Here is a 26,980-nt window from a genome sequence, read left to right as displayed (position 1 = left end):
GCAAAGATGCTATATTTTTTGCTCTCTTTCTATTTGGTATTTTAAATGCAAGTATCATTCCTCTACACAAATAGGATGTGTTAGTCTTGAAACAGCTGCCTATAATACATTAATTCTGAAAAGTTATGCTTCACCTTGGATTTAATGGCTAGGTCAAACACTTGCATGGCATACTGAGGGCTCTGGAAATTTTATTAAAAATTTGGCAATTACTATTTTAGTATATGGCCTACAAGTTAGTTTAAACAATTATACAGACAAGGGGCTATCAAGTAAAACTCAGATAGGTAGAAGGATAACACTAAATATAGTAATAACATTCCTCTGACTACTATATTAATTGCCCTATAACTTTAGAAGTCACCTGGTTCAGAAAGCCATCACTTTCCACCAAACAATAAACTGACTACCTGTAACAGTGAAATGATTCCTTTCTCTTTTGGCCTTCAGCTAACTGCTCCTGCTATAGATAAGACAATTAACTAGAGAAATTCTGCTTGCGGTTTTGGGTTGTTTCTTTTTAAATTTTTATTTATTGATTTGCGAGAAAGAGAAACATTGTTGCTCCGCTTATTTATGCATTCATTGGTTGATTCTTGTACATGCCCTGACCGGCAACCAAACCCACAACCTTGGCATAGCGACGAGGACTATGCTCTAACCAACTGAGCTAGAGTTTTTGCAAAAGCAGCCCCTTTTTGCAAGTGTGCTTCCCCACCCCCCCAAGAGGTAGGAAATATGTACAATTCACAGGAGCCTCCACAACTGGACTCAGAGCTCAGATCAGTGGGGTTGTGGAGGGGTGGGTGTTAATGGACCAGGACCAACTGGGAACAAAGGGATTGGGAAATTTTACTCTTCCTTGTTCCCTTTCAACATCTACCTGCCTACACCCACCCTTGTCTTGCCCCTCCTCCCTTCCCTTAATAATAGAAGATGCCTGAATTCCAGATTCTTCTTAAAATGGATTTGATAATTAGTTCATCTTCTCAAGCCAGGCTTTCTCGATCAATAAACCTTTCCTTACTTCAAAACTCTGATCCATTGAATATTGGCCTTTCTTTTGAAGTATCAGACCCACACACCTTGGACCTATAACATACACAGTGCCTGTTTAAAAAAAAAAACTACAATGAGAAAATATAAGGCAACTTAAAAAATTAATTTATAAGCCCAAACATCAAATCTGCTTTCAGTTGGGTATTATTTTTGACATTCTCTAAAATTTGCTCAACCTACCTGTATGAGTCCTTTTGTGAGCCTGAAGCGATTTCTCCCGTGGAAACACCCTATTACAGATGTTACAACGAATTCTGCTGGACGAATGCTCTCCTTCATTTATTAAATCCCGGACAGTATCTGCTCTGGGTCTACCACGCCGAATCCCATCCTGTAAACAATTTGTATAAACATTATTATATGTCTTGGACTCCACTCATTATAGCAAATATCATAATAAATTAACAACTCCAGGAAATCACAGCCACTCAACGAACACTCCAACTTCAAAACTCCTTACTTCAAAACTCTTCATAACAACTCCAGGAAATCACAGCCACTCAACGAACACTGAGTCCAGAAAAAGGCAACGTGAAATAGCAGGAAAGCTTTACAGCATTTTGTACTTGCCCTTTTCTTACTACGCAGTGGTCTTGAAGACAGCAGCTTTCATTCTCAGTATGAGAACTTAGTCCCTGGCTCCAGAGAGCCGAGCAGACATTATGAAAGAATTGTGTCTGTTTGACCTGAAGGACTGAGGCAAGGTGTCTTTATTCTAACTTAGAACTCTCTGGGGTATAACAGTGCTATTCAAAACCTCTGTGAGACAAATGACAATGTGCTGCCACCTGGGGCAAAATAATTCAACTGAGGCAAACAAATATGCCAAAGCCTGGGAGGAAACACTGGGGAGAGTTTCTTTGGGAAACTGGGGCATTGGAAAGTGCCCTTGAATCCTAAAGAGTGGAATTTAGAAAGCCCAGGGTGGGAAGCATGCCTAAAGAGGCGCGAAGCTTTCACCTTTGGCTGATGTTAGGCTCAACACAAGCAGGAAATGAAGACCGAGGCAGAGTTGTAAACAGTGCGGCTCAGCTTTGAGAAAGAGCTGATACAGAGCCATTCTGCAACAATTACAAGTTTTTTCCTTTCTTTTTTTGGCTCCAGGCTTTTAGGAGATCTCTCTCAAAAGATGAGCTGATCACAAGCTAAAGAAACAGACTTTAAAGAACAAACATAACAAAACAGTTTTCAAAAAGAGTCCAGAAAACTTGCCAGACAACTAGAATCCACAGCAAACAAAAGAAACTGAGAGAAAATAATGATTTTAAGAGATACCACGTTATAAAATTTAAAACATCCAGTTTTCAACAAAATATTATAAAGCATGCAAAAAAAAAAAAAAAAAGAAAAGAAAAGAAAGAAAGCATGGTCCATATAGAGGAAAAATAGAAATAGACATTGGTGTTACTAGAGAAAAACTTTAAATGGACAAGGAATAACAAGAAATCAGGAGAACACTCAACAAATAGAGAATATCAATAAAGAAACAAAAATTATCTTTTTAAGTAGAAATTCTGGAACTAAAAAGTACAATAACTAAAATGAAAATTTTGACTAGAAATCACTAATGGCAGATTTGAAAGGGCAAAAAGAAAAAAGTTAGCAAATTTGAAAATAAGTCAACTTAAACTAGAGGCCTGGTGCACGAAATCCGGGCGAGGGAGGGGGCACTCGGCAGGGGATGCCCCTCAGCCCCACCTGCACCCTCTCCAATCTGGAACCCCTTGAGAGATGACTGACTGCCCATTTAGGTCCGATCCCACCAATCCCTCTCACAATCCCAGGACTGCTGGCTCCCAACCACTCGCCTGCCTACCTCCCTGCCTGACTGCCCCTGACTGCTTCTGCCTGCCTGCCTGATCACCCCCTAACCACTCCCCTGCCAGCCTGATTGCTCCTGTCCTCCCCTGAGGCCTGGTCCCCCCAACTATCCTCCCTGTAGGCCTGGTGCCTCCCAACTGTCCTCCCCTGCTGGCCTGATCACCCACAACTGCCCTCCCCTGCAGGCCATATTGTGGCGGCTATCTGTGTCCACATGGTGGCAGCCATCTTGGACCACCTATGAATGCAATCATATGGTATTTTTCTTTCTCTTACTGCCTTATTTCACTTAGCATGCATAATGCTCTCCAGATCCATGAATTACACTTTATAAACATTTACTTGAAAAGCTCAATTACAACATAAATGACCTTACAGAATAAATCATGTTTTAAAATTTCTTTAGACATTAAAATCTATTTCCACAACAGCCAAGAGGTGGAAGCAACCTAAGTGTGTACTGACAGATGAATGGATAAAGAAATATGGTATATACAATGGGATTCAGCCTTCAATCCCGCCATATGTTACAACATAGATGAACCTTGACATTATGCTCAGGTAAATAAGCCAGTCACAAAAAGACAAATTTTACATGATTCCACTTACATGGCATAGCTAAAGTAGTCAAACTTTTAGAAACAGGAAGTGGAATAGTGGTTGCCAGGGGTTGTGGGCAGGGAGAAAGAGTTCAGTGGATAGGATGTTGCAGTTTTACAGGATAAAAAGTTTTAGAGATCTACTACACAGTAATATATAGTTAACACTGAAAAATGGTTAAAATTGCCGAAACCAGTTTGGCTCAGTGGATAGAGCATCAGCTGACTGAGGGGTCCCGGGTTCCATTCCAGTCAAGGGCATGTACCTTGGTTGCGGGCACATCCCCAGAAGGGGGCGTGCAGGAGGCAGCTGATCGATGTTTTTCTCTCATCAATGTTTCTAACTCTCTGTCCCTCTCTCGTCCTCTCTGTAAAAAATCAATAAAATAATTTTTTTTTAAAAAGAAAAGGAAAAATGGTTAAGATGATACATTTCATGTTGTATTTTTTGCCACAATTAAAAAAAAAGGAATGTGCAAAGGCACAATGGCAGGTCATATTATTATGAAAATATTCACTGCCCTCATTCACTTGGGCCCCAATAAGGACTACCTGGCCATATAACTCGCTTTGGCCAATAACATGCGAGTGCAAATTACTTGTGTGACTTTTGAGCACAAGCTTCAAAAAGCCACTACATGGTTCTTAAGTTTCCATTTATAATGAAACTCAGAATTTGCAAGGTCCTAATTGCAAATTATGACTTACTAATGTTTAAGTTCAAATTAGGCAGTCAATTTGACAATTATTGATGATTATCAAATATTTTCATCTCCTTGGCTATAATCCTCACTAGCTACAATACATGCAGCATTATTCTTGGTAAAATTGTTCATCCAGAATCAGCAAAGGAAGATTGGGATAAAATTAGAGAATCCGTTGCCATCACTTATTGCTCCACAATAATTATAAGACTGTTGCTGATTATAGTCAAATCATGAATAATTGTTTTAAATATTGCTTTTAAAATGCCAAACAAAGAAATGTAACATGAAATCAGTTTAATTAAAAAACTTAGTGATTTTTACTTAGGATTTCAACTCCTCTGCTTGAAAAAATCCTTTTCCCAATATATATATTTATTGAAAAAGAAAGGGGAGAAGAGAGGGAGAGAGGGGTAGGGAAGGGGAGAAACTTCAATTTGTTGTTCCATTTATGTATGCATTCATTGGTTGATTCTTATATCACACCAACTAGGGATTGAGCCCACAACCTTGGTGAATTGAAAGATGCTCTAATTAATTAAGCTATCCAGCCAGGGTTCCTGATATTGTTTAAATATATACATATGTGTGTGTGTGTGTGTGTGTGTGTGTGTATTATTCCAATTATTTTATTTTATTTTTTATTTTAGGAAATAAAAAATGTGTTTACTGAGGGCAAGAGAATGCAAGCAATATAAAAATCAAAAGCTTCTCTAGCTTTAAGTGGCTTTTCTTTCTCTTGTCAAATGAAGTAGGATTTTGTTTGTACACTAGAGGCCTGGTGCACGGATTCATATACCAGTGGGATCCCTCGGCCTTGCCTGCACCCTCTCACAATCCGGGACCCCTCGGGGGATGTCAGATTGCCAGTTTCAGCCCCACCCCCGCAGGCCAGGCCAAGGGACCCCACTGGTACCTGAATCCGTGCACCAGGCCTCCAGTATGCATATAAGATCTTTGGTTAATCTCTTCCTGCCCTCCCTGTTTCCTCTGAGATTCATCAGTCTGTTCCATGTTTCCATGCCTGTGCATTGGGCGTCTGCCCCCTACTAGTCAGTGCACAGCATAGCTACTGGTCGAACAGTCGAGGTCAGATATTAGCATATTAGCCTTTTAAATATATTAGTATAGATTTCCTAAGGATCCCAATCTGCTCATCAAAGCCGTATACAAGGGGAAGCTGTGGGGCAGAGATTCCTTAAACAACCCATTGTGAGAACTCTTATCAGAGCGGAGAACTGCTCAGTGCTGCCCGCCTCTTTCCCTTCTGCTTCATGTGAACTACACACAGTCACTGCAACGATGGGGGCCAAGCAGGTAAGAGCAGCTCTGGAAGCCGCTCTGCCGTCTCGGCACTGGTCCATGTCCTCCATTAGTCTGTCCACAGCATCATGGACTGTGAGATTTTCCAAAAACCCAGGGAACTCCTTTCTCACAAGTACTCTCTGGTCCTTGTTTGTTAAAGAGCCCTTATTCCCAGGAAATTTGTGAAAGGTAAACATCATGGTTCCCATCGAGTGTTCTATTTGAAATGGCATTTTGGTAAGGTCCTGGCCAAAGGAACGGCAGCACCTCTGGGCTGGCTGGGATGTGCGGCGGCTATTACAATTTCAAATAGCTGACCAGTTCATTAATATAAAACATTTTAACATCACCTATTTCTGTTTTCAATGTTTCTGGTAAAAATAAGTAAATAAGCAAACATGTTTAGTAAGGAGGGAGATATACTTTAAAAAGTTAATCATTTGGTTGCTTTTCGGCAACTCTTTAAGACCTTGTTTCAGCTACAAACCATACATTTATATTTCCCAGATGAGAAATAGATAGCTAAAAAATACAACATCTTAGCCATATACAAGGCTCCACTAAGTGCATTCTCTGAACTAAGAAAATTAGGCCAGGCAAGTAAGTAATGCTCTAATGCCCTAAAAGCAATAACTAAAGAGCACATTGTAACCATATATATAAAAATAAGCCGTGCTACTTAAAAAGAACCTCTTTCATTTTGGCCTTACCAATAACAAAACGTTTCCAGGTACATTTTGACAATAAGGGTCTCATCAGCAACCAAATATACCATAGCTTAAGAGAGAAATTTTGCAGAGACTGCTTGATTTGCAAGGAAAGATTAACAAATTTTAAGACACACCATTGCTATTATGTAGCAAGTGCAGCAAAAGAAGCTACTAGAAAGAAGCAAGATGATTAAATTGCCAAGAATGTTTCATATTCAGTAAATTTTTTAAATAGAATCTCAATACCTCTAGAGGTAGATTAGTGACTTTTGAGTGTTTTCTAAACTATTTCTTGATAAATATTTGAGTTCTCAATGTCAACAACTAACTTTAAAGTTATTTCATAAAACTTGGGTTATTTCTCACCCACTTAGCATAATGTACACATTTACTTAGGCTTTAGGAACAGTTATGTTAAATTATATTAAGGCCTAGCTACTTTGGCTCAGTGGATAGAGCATCAGCCTGAGGACTGAAGGGTGGGTCCCACGTTCAATTCTGATCGAGGCACATGCCCCGGGTGCAGGCTCTACCCCAGAGGGGGGCATGCAGGAGGCAGTGGATCAACATCATTGATGTTTTTATCTCTCTATCCCTCTCCCTTCCTTTCTGAAATCAATAAAAACACTTTTAAAAGATAAGTTTGTATTAAAACCTGGTATTCATGTAATTACTAAAAAACTAAAAGACAGTCTTTGACACATTTTTACACAAAGTAAAATTCAAATCTAGTACTCAAATAACATAGAAGGAAAATCAGTCCCAGAGAGAGGCATATGTACAGTGACGAGAAAACATAATTTATCATATTTCCCCTTTCGAAATCAGATTTAGATACAAATTTCCTGACTCCCACACCTGCATCCTAACTCTATCTCTCACCTGCACCTATCTGCAAAACTTTCCAAGTCTTAATTTTAATGTATCTATTTTATTGTTTCTACTCTCATAAAGCATCTCCATTAAGCTATAGACAGTTATCAATAGTATGTGGTAAGTCTCCTTGAATTAGCTTAATATTAAAAATATAAGAAACCCTTAATGTCAATTCATACATGTTATACATGTGAGCAATATCATGTAGGAATTAAGAGCAAGGGCTCTGGAAGGGCCCAATCAGTTCTGTCACTTACTATATGATATTAACTTAATCCTAATCTTGGGGACTCTTTTCCATAATTCCTCCTTCATCAAGTAAACAAGGTAAATTGGGAAAGGAATTCAAAACATTCAAAACAGACTTTAGCTACTATGCTAATAGGTTATGTTTAATACGGTAGTAATTGCTCTGTACTAATCAGCTATCAGACAGTTCAAGAGTTCAGGTGATCAGGTGACGATAGAAAAAGGAAGCAGGATAGGCAGCTGACAGTCCTGAAGGGTGAATGGTATCTGAGGCTAAGCACAGAGAAGCCAGAGGAGAAGCAACCTCATTAATGCAGCTGGGTAGAGGGTACAAGGGCACAAGGTGGGGAGGCCTGGAGTACCTATGGCAAAGGGAAATCAGACCTGCCCTTCCCTCCCAAAATTCCATAGAAGATAGTGTTAGTATGTAATTATGCCCACAAAAGTGCTAAGCAATCTGGTGTTTAGGGGCCAAAATAAGTGGCCAGACGATGGATGTTCTCCCCACAGGCAGGGGAAGCAGCTTTGGATGGGAGCAGACAGACAGCAGAAGCTGATGCCTGGTGTGCAGGACGACACCTCGCTTGGGAGCAGCAGCAACAGACAACAATGAACACAAATGTTGTTCTCAAAGCCACAGCTTTGTTGCCTCTATCAGCATACTGAGAAGGAAGTAGAGGGGAGTGTGCTACTAGCACCATCTTTATTGCAAACTTGTCTCCCATCTTCCCAAAAAGTAGGCAGATTCAATCAGTATGATTCACGTGGAGATGAAGAACTACGGGTATTTTCAGGAAGGAAAACAAAGGGGACTGGGCCACCCTGTTTTAGAGAATATGATCACAAATCATCCTAGGTAACTTCCTTAAATAAGGCATAATCCAGACTCCCCCACCGTGCCCCAACTACCCCACCCCTGCAAGGTGAGGAAGCTTAAATGAGTGAAATTTGGAGTTGTATTTGGATTGTTCATTGATGAAAGGACAAGTTAGAATCAGTTCACCTAATAATTTATCAAACAGTTACAATATGAAAGATTGAGGAAATATAAATATAAAACTACCTTTTCACTTTTACACATTCTTCCAGTATCTTTTAGCTCTTAAAAGAGGTGGACAAAGTGGAAATAAAATCCAAACCTGCGTAAGCATCTTTTATAAAAGGTTTGTGTGAAAATAAGTCTGTTTTAGGCCAAAAGAAACATATATACAGGTTTCATTTGTGTATGATAACATTAATCTTCTTGGGTAATCCCAAATTAGATTCAGTTATAATTAATGAAATAATTCCAAAATCTTCCACAAGTATCTGTGTATGTATGCCTTTATGTTGCTTAACATATAACCTAAAATGTTTTTAAAATACCAGAAAACACACACACACACACACACACACACACACACACACAGATACCTATCCATCTTACTAAGGGCTACCTAGAAATAGCCAACAGTGGTTGGTTCCTTCAAAACTCACTCAACACTATTGTGAACATTTTTACTGCTTGTTCAAACTTTTACTGAAGTGCAGCTTCAAGAGTTGAAGTGTGTCAAAGCTCATAGTTTGTAACTTTATAGCTCTTTAATAACAATGACATTAGAAACACAAAGTGTATCAATTTCCTTGGCTCCAACAACACGGAGTTTCAACATCTTTGCTACTGAATGTAAAATGATCAAACGTGTTTCAATTTATAAATACAGTATTTGCCAATACAGATGTACTTAACCACTAGATCAGCGTTTTTCAACCGCTGTTCCGCGGCACATGTTGCCTGGTGCAGACAAGACAAGAATTTTATAATTTTTCACTATTTTGTTTACTTAATATTTCATAATAAAGTAATTATAAAATACTTTCTGTGTGTTTATTTGATTCCTATTCAAGAGAATTACTTTATATATAGTCAATATAGGCACAGAGTTAAATTTTTTAACATTTTCTAATGGTGGTGTGCCTCGTGATTTTTTTCATGAAACAAGTGTGCCTTTGCCCAAAAAAGGTTGAAAAACACTGCACTAGATGATTTACTTGTTTTATCTTTGGCAAGCTGCTTATCTTATATGGCCAGTTAACACACAGAATCTGAATAGTAACTTAAGAGTAGCACCATTTATTCATTACAGAACTACTTTTCTCAACATCTGTGTACGGTACTCAAGTCGGAGAGTCTACCAAAGAGAAATGACCCGGCCCTCCTGGAGTTTACAGTCTACAGAGCTAAGTACATGTATGCAGAGAGGCAGCCCGAACACATGCTTCAGGGTTAGGAGCCACAGAAACTCAACCCCAGGCCCAGCTCTCCCACGCCCTCGCGGAGTGACCGCGGGGAGGTCCCTTCGCCAGGCTCTACCTAAGCCTCAACTGCCTCATCCGTAGAACGTAGGTTTGAACCGGGCAGTCACCCTCCCCAGCTCTAAACATTCTCAGAGTCGACCGATTCGAGGTCAGCGACAACAGTGTCGCATGCCACTGTGCTTCAGCACTTAGCAAAGCAGCTCGCTGGGTGCACGGAAGGCAGCGAGGGCCCGAGTGCCGTGGCCGAAGATTCCCCGACGTCCCTTCTCCCACGCCGGCTGCCTCCTCAGGGCATCTTCGGCGGAGCCGGGGCCGGGTATCCATGGTGATGGAGCACAAACGGCGCAGCCCCCTTCCTTCCCGCACCCCGAGGAGCTCCGGGGGGCACGGCGGACTCCGCTGTCGGCCTCCACGACCCGGGCCCAGCGCCGGTGCCCGGCACCTGCTGGGGCCGCCCGGCCCCGCCCGCGCGTCCGCGCCGCCGCCCCGCCAACCCCCCCTCCCCCCGCGGGGGCCGCTTTTTGGCGCGCGGCAGTGACGTCAGCGCCTGTCACCCGCCCCCGCCCCCGCCACGGCCCGGCAGCTCCGCGTTTTAAACTCGGCCCCGCCCCACTCGCCGCGTCCGCCGCGTCCGCGGGCGCCGCCAGCTCCCGGCCGCGCCGTTAACCGCCCCGCGGCCCCGCGCCCCGCCCCGCCCGCTCACCTTGAGGTGGCCGCTGTCCGGGCTGCTCGCCTCCTCCTCTTCCTCGCCCCCGGAGGCGGCGGGGTGAGGAGCGCCCCGGCCGCGGAGCCCCGGGCGCTGGGCGGCGGCAGCGGGCATGGCAGCCGAGGCGGCGCCCCCCGCGGCCCCCGGGCTGAGCGTCACGTTGTGCGCGTTCTCGCCCCAGCGCCACGGGTACACCATGAAGTCGCTGAAGCCGGGGCTGGTGGGGATGAGCGGCGGCGGCGGCTCCGGCTCCCCTCCGCCGCCGCACGTGGCCTTGATCGGGGTCGTCCTGATGACCGACACCAGCACCCGCTTCGGGGAGTCGTGGCAGAAGATGACGGGCGGCGGCGGCGGCGGCTGCGGGTGGTCCGCCATCGGCACTTCCACACCCCGGATCATCGCCCTTCCCCGACCCGACACGCAGCTCCGCCGGCCCTCCGCTCCTGTTGCCCGCGCTGCTCCGAGTCGCTGGCTCTCAGTCCCGCGGGCTCATGGCCGCGGACGTTTCCCGGAATCCTCCTGTGCGGCGGCCAGCGATGGAGCGGGCAGCTCGGCGGGCACCGGGGTCAGGGCCGGACCCCAGCCCCGGGCAAGCCCGCTCTCCTCTCTTTGCTCGTAGGCTGCAGAGGCGGGAAGCAGCGGGCGACCCGGCTTGCGGGGACAGGAAAGCAAAACTCACGCCGCCGAGCCCCCAAAATAACAACCTGCTGCAGCGGTCCCCACTCGGACTTTTCCCGCGTTACATTTCGCGCCTGGGCGGAACCAATCACAGCGAGGCGCCTGCCCACTGGCCGCAGCGAGAATTGACAGGTCACGCCAGCCAATGGCCGGTCCTGCATTTCTTTCCAGCCGGGCGGGGCGGGGCCGGGGCCGCGCGCGGGTTCTTCCTGGCCAGCCATTGGCCGCCGCTCCTGTGTTTTTTCTGGCCTGGAGGCCAACCGCGTTCGAAACTCCCGGGGAGCGTGCGACGTCAGCGCTCGCCCCGACACCCCGCCGGGAGCCCCGCCCCCGCCGGCCGGGGCGGATCGCAGGGGCGGAGGCGCGCGGGGACGGGGACAGACAGGGGCGGTGGCTGGAGAGTTGCTGATTGGACAGCGTTTGGCGAGAGGCGGGGCCGGGGCGGCTGTTGGCAGGTGGCCCGCCTGTGGCTGTTGGGCTGTGGTTCCCGCGCGCCCGGAGTTTAAAGGTCTGCGGCCCCGGGGCCGGCCCTTCCTCCCGACGCTCGGCTCCCGCCACTGTCGCTGCGGGTCCGAAGCCCTCGCGCTCACTACACTGGCTTTCACCACACGCCCAGGGGTGCTCCGTCTGCCCAGCTGGTGAGCTGGCTGTGAACTGGCCCAGTCCCCGCCCCTCCACTCCTCCCAGGCTTAGGTGGGCATCAGTCCGGACCTGGTGAGCCGGGGCCTTGGTTTTCCATCTTTGTGGAACGCTTAGGAAGTGGTCTCCCAGGTCCCCGTGTGCTGCTGCTGCTGCAGACGTGGAGGGGACACGAACTCGGACGTGTCCGCGCTCACCTCTGGGATCGATGTCCCCAGTCGCCCCAAGGACCCCCGCCGCCGGCGGTTCCCCCCAAGTCTTGAGAGAGGCCTCTGCTTCATCCCTGCGACTGAATTGGAAGTCGGGCTCCCCGCAGGGTTACCGCTGCTCCAGACTATGTCTGCCCGCCCTGCCTCTGGACCACACCCGGAGCCAGAGCGATGCTGGACAATCTTGCAAATCCGAGCCTGACAGTCAGCCATCCAGGGCCAGTGTAGGGCTGACGCACCCACAGCAGAGTGGAATGTCCAGCCTCTTCTTCACCGTAATGGGGGAAAGTGACTGTGTCTGATTTGCTCTTGGCTGAATTGTCAGAGCCTAGCCTAACTGGTGGTAAGCCTTCAAAAAATATCTGTTGAGTGAATTAATAAGATGAATTTATGAATGTGTTGTGAGGTCGAACCCTGGGTTCAAAATAAGACCACCGGAGGCTGATAATTTATTTTAAAAAAAAAAAGAAAAAAAAGAAAAGAAAAAGCAAGGATTTATTGAGCTGGCCAGGTCAGTTGCAAGAGTACCACACGTAGGCGGACCCTACACGACTGCGAGGCTTTAGGGGCAGGTAGTTATTTTTAAAGGTTCTGAGAAGGAAAACCCCCATTCTACAACAAACTGTTGTTTGGAATTTTCTGTTCTTCCTAGATAAAATGTTGCTTTCTAGTTTGCTTTAGCCCGTTTGAAGAATGATGAAGACAAACCTAGCTGTCTGACCTTGCAGGCCAGAGACCAGACATGCCCACAATCTCAATACCATGCCAGGTGCACTTTTCTTAATTGGACAGAACAGCATTGTTTTCGAGGCCAGCATCGAGATAACCACTAAGTGTACATAGGGCTGGCTCTTTAATGAAAAACAAAGTTCTGCCTGTAACCTTGCCCAGAACTTGAACTCATTCTCCCTAAGTCCATCGCGCGATGAACAAAGCAAGTAAGTGAAGGTCGAAGTCAGAATAGTAGGGTTAAAATTCAAACAGTAGTTTTTACCCAAGTATGATTGCTACCATATTTCAAATGAATATCCAATAGTCAAGGCTTAGATTTGGTAACTAGAGCACATTAGCTCTCTCGTGATCACACACACACACACACACACACACATGCACTAATATACAGCTATGTCTAATTTGGAAAAATTTTACTGGTATGAACAACCTCTAAGGTACAGTTTAAGTGATAAAAATGAAAATGTTAATTAGTAAGATTTCATTCATGTTTTAAAAAATAGGGAAAGAATATACATTTTTGCTTTTAGTTAAGCAGAATAGATATCTCTAGCAAGATACACAAGAAAATGATACATCTGTTGACTCCATGGAGAATTATGTGGCTGGAAAAGATTTCAAAAGATATAGCATATAACATTGTATCTTTTGAACTTTGAACCAAAAGTATCTTCAATAAATAAAATAGTATGTAGCTAAAATTTTCTGGAAGCCTACAATAATATCTATGAATATACATCCAATATAATAAAGAGATAATATGCAAATTAACCCTCACACCCTTACAAGACCTCACAAATATGATTTCAGATAGGGAGGAAGAGGGAGAGAGAGAAATATCCATGATGAGAGAGAATCATGGATCAGCTGCTTACTGCAAATCCCCCACTGGGGATCAAGCCCACAACCCAGGCATGTGCCCTTGACCAGAATCGAACCTGGGATCTTTCAGTTCTCAAGCCTTCACTCTATCCATGAAGCCAAACTGGCTAGGGTGAGGCAGATGTTATTATTCCCATTTTACATATGAGAAAACTTGAGGCTAACCCAAAGTCATACCTTGATAAATAAATCTTCTGGAAGGATGCCTCTGAAAATGGCCGACAGATTATGCCTCACATCTGCTGAACAAAAAGAAGAGGCTAAAAAATGGGGTCCCTACATTTCTTAGTCACATTCCTCATATTCTAAAACTTTCAGGTTTTAGGGCTTAAATCCAATTGGATACTTTAATAGTTGATGTGGAAAGCTCATTTCACATAATTTAATAAACATTCATTTTGTTCTTACTATTTAATACCAAATGATTGTGCCATTTACTTCTGAATGAGCTGGAAGGAAAATATAATCCATCTCTTTCATACTTAAAGAAAAAAAAAAAAAAGCACTCAAATTATGGGTTGAGCAAGATTTAACAGATTAAGCACCAACTGATAGTTAACTGTTTAACATTCACATGCCCCAGAGTGCAAGATGAATCATTCAGAACCAGAACACTGATTTTCTGTTTCTAAAAATTACTCATCAACAGTAACCTGGCAACTCCACTTACTCTCTGCCACCAGAGAATAAAAGACATGCCAGGAAGCGACCAGAGGGTAATTGCCGGAGCAAAGCTGAGATCATGCAGCTTGTTTGGCTCCGTTTTAATGCAACTGGAAAGCTGTCTGAAGTGGGTGTGGATCATATTCCTGGTGTTTGTTCTGCCCCAGACCTGGCCACCAGCCCGTAGTATATACTGACTCTGGAGAATGCTAGAATAAGACCCATCTCAGAACACTTACTATATCATTACAATCGTTTTTCCTATTGTTAAAAGGTAGGCCTCTTCTGAGAAAGCTATATACCTCAAATCCTCCTTTTTATTTTAATATATATATACATACACACATATATATATAATTATTATTATTATTAAGGTATTATATGTGTACATATTTTACCATTGCCCCCCCCCCATCCTCTTTTTTAAATGCACTTCAAAGTTTCAAGATAAAATCTTGAAATAAAACAAAATTATTTTTCACTTTGGAAATACAATATCAAATATGATCATTTGAAGCTGCTTGGTTGCTTTTATCCTTGTTAGCGTAGGAGTCTGAGCATAACATAAATCCTGTTCAGTAATTTGTCTCCACAGCTACAAGTGCAGATAAAACAACTTTACGAATACACAAAGATGAAGTAGGATAAAAATGTCTGATCACTTGTTTTGAGATTCACAGAAAGATATTTTACCATTAAAATTCTCCAAAGTAATTTTCTCAATGTTTTGTTTGGCAAATATGAATAAAATGGCAATAAGTGCATATCTCCCAACAACTGAATCTAAAAACAAAATGAATAAGCAGAACAGAAACAGACTCATAATTGCACAGAGACCTTTCTGTTGGTTGCCAGACTGGGAGAGGCAGGGGGAGTAGTAGCAAAAAAGGTAAAGGGATGAAGAAGTACATGTTGGTTGCCCTGGCCAGGTTGGCTCAGTAGATAGAGAGCTGGCCTGCAGACTGAAGGATCTCGGGTTTAATTCCCGTCAAGGGCACATGCCCAGGTTGTGGGCTCTATCCCCATTAAGGGGCATGCAGGAGGCAGCCGATCAATGATTCTCTCTCATCATTAATGTTTCTATTTCTCTCTCCTTCCTTTCTGATATCAATAAAAATGTATTTTAAAAAAAGAAGTATAAGTTGGTTGCTACAGAAGACACTAATGTAGTGATGTATGTAATTTTAAAAACTTATTGAGAACTTGAAGTGGCTTAAGTGGGTCTTTCAATGCAGGCTTGATTCAAATTGGGTAAGGATCAGATAGAACACTTGAGGATTGGTGGGATGAAGCACATTCTATATAGAGTGTCCCTAGAGGGTTCTAATGACCAGTTCCAGGTTCTAGACACCTGTTTCCTTTTAGTAATTCTGTCTCTGTTTTCTACCTGGTCTGACAGGCTTGCAACCCAAGTTAGATCTATTTGAAACCAAAACAGCTATTTGTAAGAAAAATAGCTATACCATCAGTGCTCATCAAGAAATATCTGGATATTTGTGACATTTAAATGTTTCAATTTTTCTAATATTAGAAAGATTAATTCTTAGTTATATCATCTTAGGTGCATGTGCAAAATGTTGTTGGTTTGGGAAATTACTGGGTTAAATGCTATAGAGCTGATAGATAACTGATAGATATAACCAAATTGCTTTTCTCAAATGCTATGATTTTATGCTAAAACCGGTTTGGCTCAGTGGATAAAGCATCGGCCTGTAGACTAAAAGGTCCCAGGTTTGATTCTGGTCAAGGGCATGTACGTTAGTTGTGGGCACATCCTCAATAGGGGGTGTGCAAGAGGCAGATGATCGATGACTCTCATTAATGTTTCTAACTCTCTATCCCTCTCTCTTCCTCTCTGAAAAAAATCAATAAAATATATTTTTTAAATAAAAATTTAAAAAATAAAATGTTATGATTTTATATTTATACTAGAGGCCCAGTGCACAAAATTTGTGCACAGGGGTGGAGGGTGTACCTCAGCCCAGCCTGCACCCTCTCCAATCTGGGAGCCCTCGAGGGATGTCCGACTGCTTGCTCTAAAGCACATGTGTCAAACACAAGGCCCGCGGGCCAAATCCGTCCCACCAGGCCTTGCAATGTGGCCGCACCGCGCTGTCATCACTGCACTCCGCTGCGTTTCCATCACAATGACAGTTTATGAATGTTCAGTAAACCATTCGGCCCGCGATTTAGGCTGGATTTTAGATTTTGGCCCCTTCTCTGATTGAGTTCGACACCCCTACTCTAAAGGATCAGGCCTAAACGGGCAGTTGGACATCCCTCTCACAATCCAGAACTGCTGGCTCCCAACTGCTTGCCTTTCTGATTGCCCCTAACCACTTGTGCCTGCCAGCCTGATCATCCCCCTAACCACTCTCCTGACAGCCTGATCAATGCCTAACTGCTCCCCTGCTAGCATGATTGTCCCTAACTGCCCTCCCTGCAGGTCTGATTGCCCCTAAGTGCCTTCCCCTGCAGGCCTGATCCCCCCCTCCCAACTGTCCTCCCTTGCAGGCCTCGTCCTCCCCCCACCCCCCCCCCGCAACTGCCCTTCCCTGTAGGCCTGGTCACCCCCAACTTCCCTCTGTTGTCCTAGTCACCCCTAACTGCCCTCCCCTACAGGCTTGATCACCCCCAACTGCCCTCTCTTGCAGGCTTAATCGCCCCCCACTGCCCTCCCTTGCAGACCTGGTGCCTCCCAACTGCCCTCCCCTGCTGGCCATCTTGTGATGGCCATCTTGTGCCCACATGGGGGCAGGATCTTTGACCACATAGAGACAGCCATCTTATATGTTAGAGTGATGGTCAACTTGCATATTACTCTTTTATTATATAGGACTACTGGCCCAGTGCACGAAATTCATGCACATTAAAAGGGAATTAATTAGAGGAAATATTTTAATATTGCTATTTTTCCTTTCTCTATAATAAAAGTATCAAAGATGAAAGAAAATTAGTAAAATTTATATGAAAATTTTCCTCCTGTCAGAGTCTGGGGCACACTGTGGGACCCAGAGTCAAGTCCCCGCCCACCTGCTCACACCTCAAAATTGCGTGAGACCCAGCCAGCCCCAACCCCGTCAAGCCCTGCAGGGCAGGGGGCACAGCCTCAGGTCCCCTGTCAAGCCCCACTGGCAGGGGGTGCAGCCTCAGTTCTCCCAGTCCCTGTGCCGGTGGGGGAGGGCAGGAGGGCACAGCCTCAGGTCCCCTAGCCCTGGCATGAGGACGTGATGACCATTTGCTTAAGAGCTCTTTATTACGTAGGATTTTTACCAATAGTGTAAATCAGTTCCTATTTCCTTACATTCACTTTAATCCTGAGTATATAAATATTTTTATTGTTGCAAAACTGATGGGCAAAAATAACTTATTATTTAAATTTGCACTTTCTTGCCCTAGCTGGTTTGGCTCAGTGAATAGAGTATCAGCTTGCATACTGAAGAGTCCCGGGTTCGATTGCAGTCAGGGGCACATGCTTGGGTTGTAGGTTTGATCCCAGTACGCAGCCAATCAATGATTCTCTCTCATCATTGATGTTCCTATCTGTCTCTCCCTCTTCCTTCCTCTCTGAAATCAATAAAAAATATATTTTAAAAATAATAAATAGCCCTGAACAGAGTGTCGGCCTGCTGTCTGAAAGGTACCAGGTTTGATTCCAGTCAAGGGCATGTACCTTGGTTGCACTAGTTGTATACTTCCACCAAAGGTAATCGGCACATTTTGTATCTATTGGAATTTTCTTCTGTGGCATTTCATTTTAATCATTGTCATTTAATTAAGGTAAATGAGGATAAATCCATTTTTAAGTTCTATTCTTTTCTTTGTGTCACTGATTAACTTTGGAGAATGGTGTCAATGTAGTTATTGCTCACACACACACACACACACACACACACACACGTGCGCATAAATATAACTTTTTATTCATAACTGACTTTGGACTTACAGAAGAGTTACAAAAATAGTAGAGAGAGTTTCCAAATATCCCTCACTCACTTCTCCCTAAGGCTATCACCATACCCAATGATCAAAACCAGAAAATTAACATTAGGACAATACTATTAACTAAACTACAGTCCTTATTCAAATTTCATCAATTTTCCACTTTTTTTCTCTCACCATCTAGCCAGAATCTCATGGAGAAGAGAACCGGTTACCACTTGGCCCTCTTTCCCTGCAGACAGTAACAGTTTTGCAGAGATTCCTTGCCTTTCATGATCCTGACACCTTCAAAGAGAACTGATCAGTGACATTGTTGAACATCACTCAATGTGAATTTTTGTGACTGGTTTCTTTCAGTTAGTATGTTTTAAAGGCTTATCCATGTTGAAGTACACGTCAGTACCTAACTCCTCTTTCTGGCTGAAAAATATTTCACCGCAGGGATAAATAGCACATGTTGTTTATCATGGACATTTTGGTTGTTTTTACTTTTTGTCTTTGATGAAGAGTGGTTGTAAGAACATTTATATGCAATGTTTTATGTGGATAAATGTTTTCATTTCTTTTTTTTTTTTTAAGATTTCTGTTAATCCTCATCAGAGGATACTTTTTTTTTTTTTTAATATATTTTATTGATTTTGTACAGAGAGGAAGGGAGAGAGATAGAGAGTTAGAAACATCGATGAGAGAGAGTCATCAATCAGCTGCCTCTTGCACACCCCCAACTGGGGATCTGCCCGCAACCAAGGTACATGCCCTTGACCGGAATTGAACCCAGGACCCTTCAGTCCCCAAGCCGACGCTCTATCCATTGAGCCAAACCGGTCCCGGCAAATGTTTTCATTTCTTTTGATTAATACCCAGGAATGGAACTGCTGGGTCATGTGGCAACCTTTTTGAAGAACTGTCAAATTGTTTCCAAAGCAACCACACCACTTTACATTCCCCCTAGCAGTGTATGAGGGTTCTGATTCCTTCACATCCTCTCCAGTACTTGCTATTATCTGTCTTTTTTATTGCAGCCATTCTTGTGGGTGTGATACCTCTTAATTTTTAAGAGTTCTTTTTGTTATACTAGAGGCCAGTGCATGAAATTTGTGCACAGGTAGGGTCCCTAGTGGCTGCTGGCTGCCATCAGGGGCCTTCCTTCATTCCTCGTAGTCCCCTGGTGTTCAGCACACATCATAGCAAGCACTACAACTCCTGATCTATTTAGCATGATTACCCTTTTGTTTTATGTATATACTAGCGACCTAGTGAGCAGGAAATTCGAGCACATTAAAAGGGGATTAATTAGAGGAAATAATTTAATATTGCTATTTGCCCTTTCTCTTTAATAGAAGTGTCAGAGATGAAAGAAAATTAGTAAAATGTTATGAAAACCTTCCTCCTGTCAGAGTCTGGGGCACACCACGGGACCCAGAGTCAAGTCCCTGCCCACCCACATGTGCCTCAAAATCGCATGAGACCCAGACCCAGCCGGTCCCCTCCACAATTGGGCTAGATCCAGAGCTGGCCAGTCCCACCCTTGTCAAGCCCCGCCGGGCAGGGAATGTAGCCTCAGGTCCCCTGGCCTGGTGCCAGGACGGGGGCATGGCCTGAGGTGTCCTTTCAAGCCCCACCAAGCAGGGGGGTGCAGCCTGAAGTCCCCTGTCAAGCCCTGCCTGGTGGGGGGCACGGCCTCAGGTCCCCTGGCCTGAAACCAGGGTGGGGGAAGTGGCTTGAGGGCCCCTGTCAAGCCCTGCAGGGTGAGGAATGCAGCCTGAGGTTCTCTGTCAAGCCCTGGGGGACAGAAGGGGGGCAGATAGGGCATAGCCTCAGGTCCCTGCTGATTGCTCATTAAGGCTCCTCATGGGAACTTGGCCTCAGCTGTGGGTGCAGCCATCTTTGTGACAGAGTGATGGTCAATTAGCATATTCCCTCTTTATTAAATAGGACTAGAGGTCTGATGCACGAAATTGGTGCATAGAGAGGGGGGGGTGTCCCTCAGCCCAGCCTCCCCCTTCTCCAATCTGGGAACCCTCAAGGGATGTCTGACTGCCCATTTAGGCCCGATCCCGGTGGGCAAACATCTCTCTCACAATCCAGGACTGCTGGCTCCCAAATGCTTGCCTGCCTGCCAGCCTGATCACCCCCTAACCACTCCCCTGCCAGCCTGTTTGCCCTCAACTTCCCTCCTCTGCTGGCTTGGTTACCCCTAACTTCCCTCCCCTGCAGGGTTGATAGCCTCCAACTACCCTCCCCTGCTTGCCTGGTCCATCTCAACTGCCCTTCCTTGCAGGCCTGGTGCCTCCCAACTGCCCTCCCCCGCCATCTTGTAGTGGCCATCTTGTGTCCACATGGGGGCAGGATCTTTGACCACATGGGGCAGCCATATTGTGTATTGGAATGATGGTCAATCTGCATATTACTCTTTTTATTAGATATGATAGAGGCCTGGTTTGCCCTGAAGGGTGTCCCGGATCAGGGTGGGGGTTCCCTTTGGGTGTGGGGCGGCCTGAGTGAGGGGCCTGTAGTGGTTTGCAGGCCAGCCTGGTGACCCAAGTGGAGGCCCTGGTGTCTAGAATGTATTTACCTTCTACAATTGAAACTTTGTAGCCTGGAGCAGAGCCAAGCCTCCTGCTCTGCTCCTCGGTGGCCGGCAGCCATTTCTGTTGGGATTTATGTGTCTTCTATAATTGAAACTTTGTAGCCTTAAGTGGAGGCCTGGGCCAGCCAGGGTGTGTGGAAAGCTTTGCTTCTTCCCTTCCCGGGGGGCAACCGTAGTCTCCTGCTCTTTCCAGCTCCATGGCTGCTGCCGTTTCTGTTTGGATTTGTTTACCTTCTATTGAAACCTTGTAACCTTGAGTGGAGGCTTAGGCTTCCTCCATTGCCTGGGAAACCCAAGCCTCCCTCCTGCTCTCTGTAGCTGAAGCCATCTTGGTTGGGTGGTGGACGTGGCTTGCGGGCATAGCAGAGTGATGGTTAATTTGCATATTACTCTTTTAGTAGGTAGGATAAGAGTAGAAATGGGGAGGTGAGACCGTGTTTCCCTGAAAATAAGACATCCTCCAAAAATAAGACCTACTTACAGGTTTCCTTCTGAGTGAAATATAAGACCCCCTGAAAATAAGGCCCCCCCTAGGCTCTGTCTCAGAATGAAAATTAATTTACCATAAACTGGTCACTAGGGCCGCCCGCAGGAATGACAGCCTATCTCCAGACTCTTGATATTGCAATAAACAAGCCATTCAAAAACAATTTTTTAAAAATATATTTTATTGATTTTTTTACAGAGAGGAAGGGAGAGAAATAGAGAGCTAGAAACATCGATGACAGAGAAACATCAACCAGCCGCCTCTTGCACACCCCCTACTGGGGATGTGCCCGCAACCAAGGTACATGCCCTTGACCTGAATCGAACCAGGGATCTTTCGTTCCACAGACCAACGCTCTACCACTGAGCCAAACCGGCTTCGGCCATTCAAAGACAATTTGCGCATGGAAATTAATGACTACGTTGAAAATAGAATGGAGAGAAATCAGCGTGGAAACTTTGTGAAACCTAAACTGCAAGAAGTTGTGACTTGGGTGAAGAATTCATGGGAGAAAATCACTGACAGTTGCATTGCAAATGCACTGCGAGCAGGCTACTTGACCAGAAGTACTCATTTAAAGACAGTGCTTTTGCTAAACAGGAGAGATTTGATCCACTGATTCTGAAAGAAATGGAGTCACAAGAAATTCACCAGGAAATTCAGGAATTGGATTGTTATGATGATGTTCCAGAAGATGATGACATGATTGTCATTGAGTAAATGAGTAAATTCTTGATACTGTAGGATTCACAGTTTGTCTGGTTTGTGTTGACAACTACCGTACTACCATACTACCGTACCATATACAGGTAATAAATTTCCTTTATTTTCATTTAACAATAAATGTGTACTGTATTCTTCTTCATGGAAAAATAAGACATCCCCTAAAAATAAGACCTAGTGCATCTTTGGGAGCAAAAATTAATATAAGACATTGTCTTATTTTGGGGAAACAGGGTAGTGTGAAGCCCAAGTGTGTTCATTGGGGTGACCATTCTGTCACACCCACATCTTCAGGACTTGGTGCTATACTGGGAAGACTGCACCTGCATTTCCACAAAATTATCAACCTCCTTCTGTTAGGAGGAGAAGCAGCATCTGAAGATATCTGCTCAATAGAGCTCAGGCCTGAGACATGTGAAGTGGCCTTTTTGTTTATTTTTTACTAGAGACCTTGTGCACAAAATTTGTGCAGGGTTGGGCCCCTAGGCCTGGCCTCCCCACCTCCCCACCTTCTCCTTCCCTCACTCCCTTAGCACCCCACCTCTAATTGCCCACCATGTTCTGTGCCACCCCTTGGTGGTCAGCTCATGTCATAGCAAGTGATTGAACTCCTCTCCCGGTCGAATTCCCAGGTAGACAATTACATATTAGTCTTTTATATATAGAGATGGCCTTTTGCCTATGGCGAATATACTCTGAATACTTTCTCCCAGGTTATCAGCTGTTTTCTGACTTGATTTAAAAAAATTTTGCCACACACATTTATTAGAAATTTCATCTTTACCTTAGTGACTTAAGATGCCACCTTTGTCATATATTGTTTCCAAATGTATTTGGGCCTAATTTTATTATTTTATTTCATTTTATTTACTAGTGCCCTGGCGCATGGATTTGTGCAAAACGAAAGGAAAATAATTAGATGTTGGCTGGCAGGACAGGACTGAGTGAGATGGGCCAGACACACCCTGGAGCCAATCTCCTGCGGTCCCTCCCCGGCTAGCCATACCTCGGGTGTTGCCATGGCTCAGAAGGGTGTCTGCAGAGTGAGCAGGGTCCCTTCAGCAGGTGGGGTCCCTCGGCCTGGACTGGGGGGATTTGGCCAAAACCAGCTCTCTGACATCCCCTGAGGTGTCCCAGATTGCAGGAGGGAGGTTCATGGGTGATGCACCCCAGAATCAGGCCATCCCCCCTCTAATTCTGGGGTGTGTCATTTGAGAAGCGCAGCTGCCAAGCAACTCAGCAGCTCCTGCATTGAGCGTCTGCCCCTTGGTGATTAGTGCACATCATAACTACCAGTCAAACCGTTTGTCCCCTGGTGGTCATTGCATGTCATAGGGACAGGTCAGACAGTTGGATGGTCACTTAGCTTTTTATATACAGTAGGTCCTCGGATTATGTCAGAGATCCGTTCCTACTGCACAATGTAATGTGATTTTTGCTGTAAGTTGGAACCCACCTACATAAGCACCTTACATGGAGCACACACATATAGCAATAATGAAGTGAAATGGTAAAAAATTTAAAAAGAAAGATAACAATTCCTGACCTTTACTTGTGGTAAACAAATAATAAAAAACATAAAGCACATATGTATATATGTTGAAATGATAGAACTTTTTAAATACATATAAACTAGAGGCCTGGTGCATGAAATTCGTGCACTGGGGGGAGGGTTCCCTCAGCCAAGCCTGCCCCCTCTCACAGACTGAGAGCCCTCAGGAGATGTCCTACTGACGGGAAGTGGGCCTGAGCCGCAGTTTGGCCTTCCTCTGTGGGAGGTGACTAGGATGATCAGGGGAAGGAACCAGCCCCATCACCCCTCTGCTGCTGCCATTGTCACAGCCACCAAGGTGTTCTCGTTAACATGGACTCCAGTCCCTTCAACCATGAAAAAATGACAACTTTCTTTAGGCACTTTCAAGATGTGTCTTTCATAGGATATGACATTTCTTTCTTTCTTTCTTTTTTATCCTCACCTGAGGATATGTCTCCATTGATTTTGAGAGAGCTTGGAAGAGAGCGGGAAAAACAGAAAGAAACATCAATGTGAAAGGGACACTTTGATTGGTTGCCTGCTGCATGAGACCTGACCTGGGCCCTGGCCAGGGAGAAGCCTGCTACCTAGGTACATGCCCTTGATCAGAATCCAACCCAGACCCTGAAATCGGCAGGCCAAGGCTCTATCCACTGAGTCAAACTGACATTTCGTAGCCCCTCCAGCAGCAGACCTTAGTTTTTCCTCCAGGAGTGTGATGGAAAAACCCTAGGTCACCTTCTTGCATTCTTATTACTCAAGTTACCAAGAGCACTGTGAAATGGCAGCTTACAGGGAGCTTAGCCAATGAGCCTTCAGAAAAGGTGTTTCCGCCCTAACCAGTTTGGCTCAGTGGATAGAGCATCGGCCTGAGGACTGAAGGGTTCAATTCCAATCAAGGGCACATACCTTGGTTGTGGGCACATCCTCAATAGGAGGTGTGCAGGAGGCAGCTTATCGATGTTTCTCTCTCATCCATGTTTCTAGCTCTCTATCCCTCTCCCTTCCTCTCTGTGAAAACTCAATAAAATATATTTTAAAAAAGAAAACAAGAAAAGGTATTTCCTCTGCAGCTCATGTATTATACAGAGGACCCCTGCATTGTGTATGCAGGGCTTCTGTCCACTGGGCTGGGGCATGGCCCAAGCCACACTGCTGTGGGGCTGCCAGGAGCATACCCCTGGCCCAGCGGCCCCGCTTTCTGTCAGCTGGGGCTTCTGTCTGCTGGGCCGGGGGCGTGTCCCAAGCTGCACTGGAGTGGCGTGGCCCCCCGCCCAGAGTCTGTTCCCTTGGCTCGTCCCAAGCCGCTAGGCCACGTGTCAAACACAAGGCCCGCGGGCCAAATCTGTCCCGCTAGGCCTTGCAATGTGGCCCGCACCGCGCTGTCATCACTGCACTCCGCTGCGTTTCCATCACAATGACAGTTTATGACTGTTCAGTAAACCATTCGGCCCGCGATTTAGGCTGGGTTTTAGATTTTGGCCCCTTCTCTGATTGAGTTAGACACCCCTACGCTAGGCAGTGGCTCAAAGCTCACCCCTTCCTCCCTCTGAGGCCTCGGATTGGGACACTCGTGCTATGGTCGCTGCCATATTTGTAGCGGAGTGATGGTTAATTTGCATATTACTCTTTTATTAGATTAGATAAGTGAGAGATGGCGATGTAACCATGAAATGACATACGTCGAGTCTGATGTAACCAGAGGACTGCCTGTTACAGGAATCCAGATGGTCTCAGAATTGTTTCCTGAAAATATAAAAACATATTCTCGACCAAAAGTTAATAAAGGGATATTTTCTATAAATTTGATTTGGGATTAATTACTATCTTCTTGAGTGTTTTTATGATGTATAAGTGTTGACTTGCTCATTTTCCAGCTTATGTGGAGATTATGATCTTTTTATTAGATTTGTTAATATGGTGTATGACATTAATTTATTTCCAAATACTAAACCAGATTTGCATTTCTGGAATAAACTCCACGTGGTCATGGTGTATTAGTCTCTTAATGTGGTATTGAATTCTTTTTGCAAATATTTTGTTTAGAATTTTTGAATCAATATTCATGCATGATAGGCCAATAGTTTTCTTTCTTTGGACTATATCTGATTTAGATATCAGTGTTATATTTGCTTCATAAAAGAAATTAGAAAGTTTCCTGCCTTTTTAATGCTCTAGATTTGTGGTCGGCAAACTGCAGCTCATGAGCCACATGCCACTCTTTGCCCCCCCCCTTTTTTAAAAATTTAATAAATCTTTATTGCTCAGATTATTACAATTGTTTCTTTTTCCCCCCGTAGCTGCCTTCCACCCGGTTCCCACCCCACCCTCTGTTCTTACCTCCTCCCCTCATTGTCCTCATCCATAGGTGTACGATTTTAGTCCAGTCTCTTCCTGCACCCCCACACTCCTTTCCTCCTGATAACTGTCAATCCACTCCCTTTCTTTGCCCCTGATTCTATTATATTCACCAGTTTATTCTGTTCCTCAGATTTTAAAAAAAATATATTTTATTGATATTTCACAGAGAGGAGGAAGGGAGAGAGACAGAGAGCTAGAAACATCGATGAGAGAGAAACAATCATCAACCAGCTGCCTCTTGCACACCCCCCACCAGGGATGTGCCCACAACCAATGTACATGCCCTTGACCGGAATCGAACCTGGGACCTTTTGGTCCACAGACCAACGCTCTACCACTGAGCCAAACCGGCTTCGGCTCTTCCTCAGATTTTTAATTCACTTGGTTTTTAGATTCACTTGTTGATAGATATGTATTTGTTGTTCATAATTTTTATCTTTACTTTTTTCTTCTTCCTCTTCTTAAATAATATCTTTCAGCATTTCATATAATACTGGTTTGGTGTTGATGAACTCCTTTAGCTTTTTCTTATCTGTGAAGCTCTTTATCTGCCCTTCAATTCTGAATGATAACTTTGCTGGGTAGAGTAATCTTGGTTGTAGGTTCTTGCTTTTCATCACTTTGAATATTTCTTGCTACTCACGTCTGGCCTGCATAGTTTCTGTTGAGAAATCAGCTGATAATCGTATGGGTGCTCCCTTATGGGTAACTAACTGTTTTTCTCTTGCTGCTTTTAAGATTCTCTCTTTGTCTTTTGCCCTTGGCATTTTAATTATGATGTGTCTTGGTGTGGTCCTCTTTGGATTCCTTTTGTTTGGGGTTCTGTGCGCTTCCTGGATTTGCAAGTTGGGGTAGACTTCTCTCATGGCCACAGCAGAGGCCCCTGGTTCCACCAGGTGCTCCAAAGCTGAAGACTGGTTATTACTGCGACATGAGTCTAATACCTTGCTCTTCTCGATGCAGGGAACCTCTGCATGTTTCCTTATTTGGCCAACACATTCTCTCTACTAAGTAGAATTGGAAGTGTGTCTATATTTTAAGGCTGAAAAAAATCTCAGAGATTAAGTGGCTTTGCTCAGGCCCTTGGGCCCCCTCGGGGTGGGGTGAGGAGGCAATAGCTCCACTCCTCTTCCCATGGGCGCAGTGCTCACCCAGCCCGACCTCCAGGGCTGTGTGCCAGTGGTACGCCCCATCACATTTGCTAAACAATAAT

The 26,980-nt window shown here is 44.7% G+C and overlaps 1 protein-coding gene across 1 annotated transcript in view; it reads right to left on the bottom strand.

Annotated features, from left to right (window-relative positions):
- Positions 1 to 11,293, bottom strand: part of ZNF367 (zinc finger protein 367) — a 28,154-nt gene extending 16,861 nt beyond the window's left edge. The window contains exons 1-2 of the mRNA XM_036461342.2: positions 10,325 to 11,293; positions 1,240 to 1,390 (exon numbers count right to left, since the gene is read on the bottom strand). Coding sequence (XP_036317235.1) covers positions 1,240 to 1,390; positions 10,325 to 10,726 — 553 coding nt within the window. The 5' untranslated portion in view covers positions 10,727 to 11,293. The remainder of the gene's footprint in view (positions 1 to 1,239; positions 1,391 to 10,324) is intronic.
- Positions 11,294 to 26,980: the final 15,687 nt, after the last annotated feature.

Source organism: Pipistrellus kuhlii, unplaced genomic scaffold (genome assembly GCF_014108245.1).
Source record: "Pipistrellus kuhlii isolate mPipKuh1 unplaced genomic scaffold, mPipKuh1.p scaffold_m20_p_36, whole genome shotgun sequence".
In the NCBI taxonomy this organism is placed as follows: domain Eukaryota; kingdom Metazoa; phylum Chordata; class Mammalia; order Chiroptera; family Vespertilionidae; genus Pipistrellus; species Pipistrellus kuhlii.
Note: the sequence above shows the minus strand (reverse complement) of the source record. Positions and strands in the feature narration are given on the sequence as shown.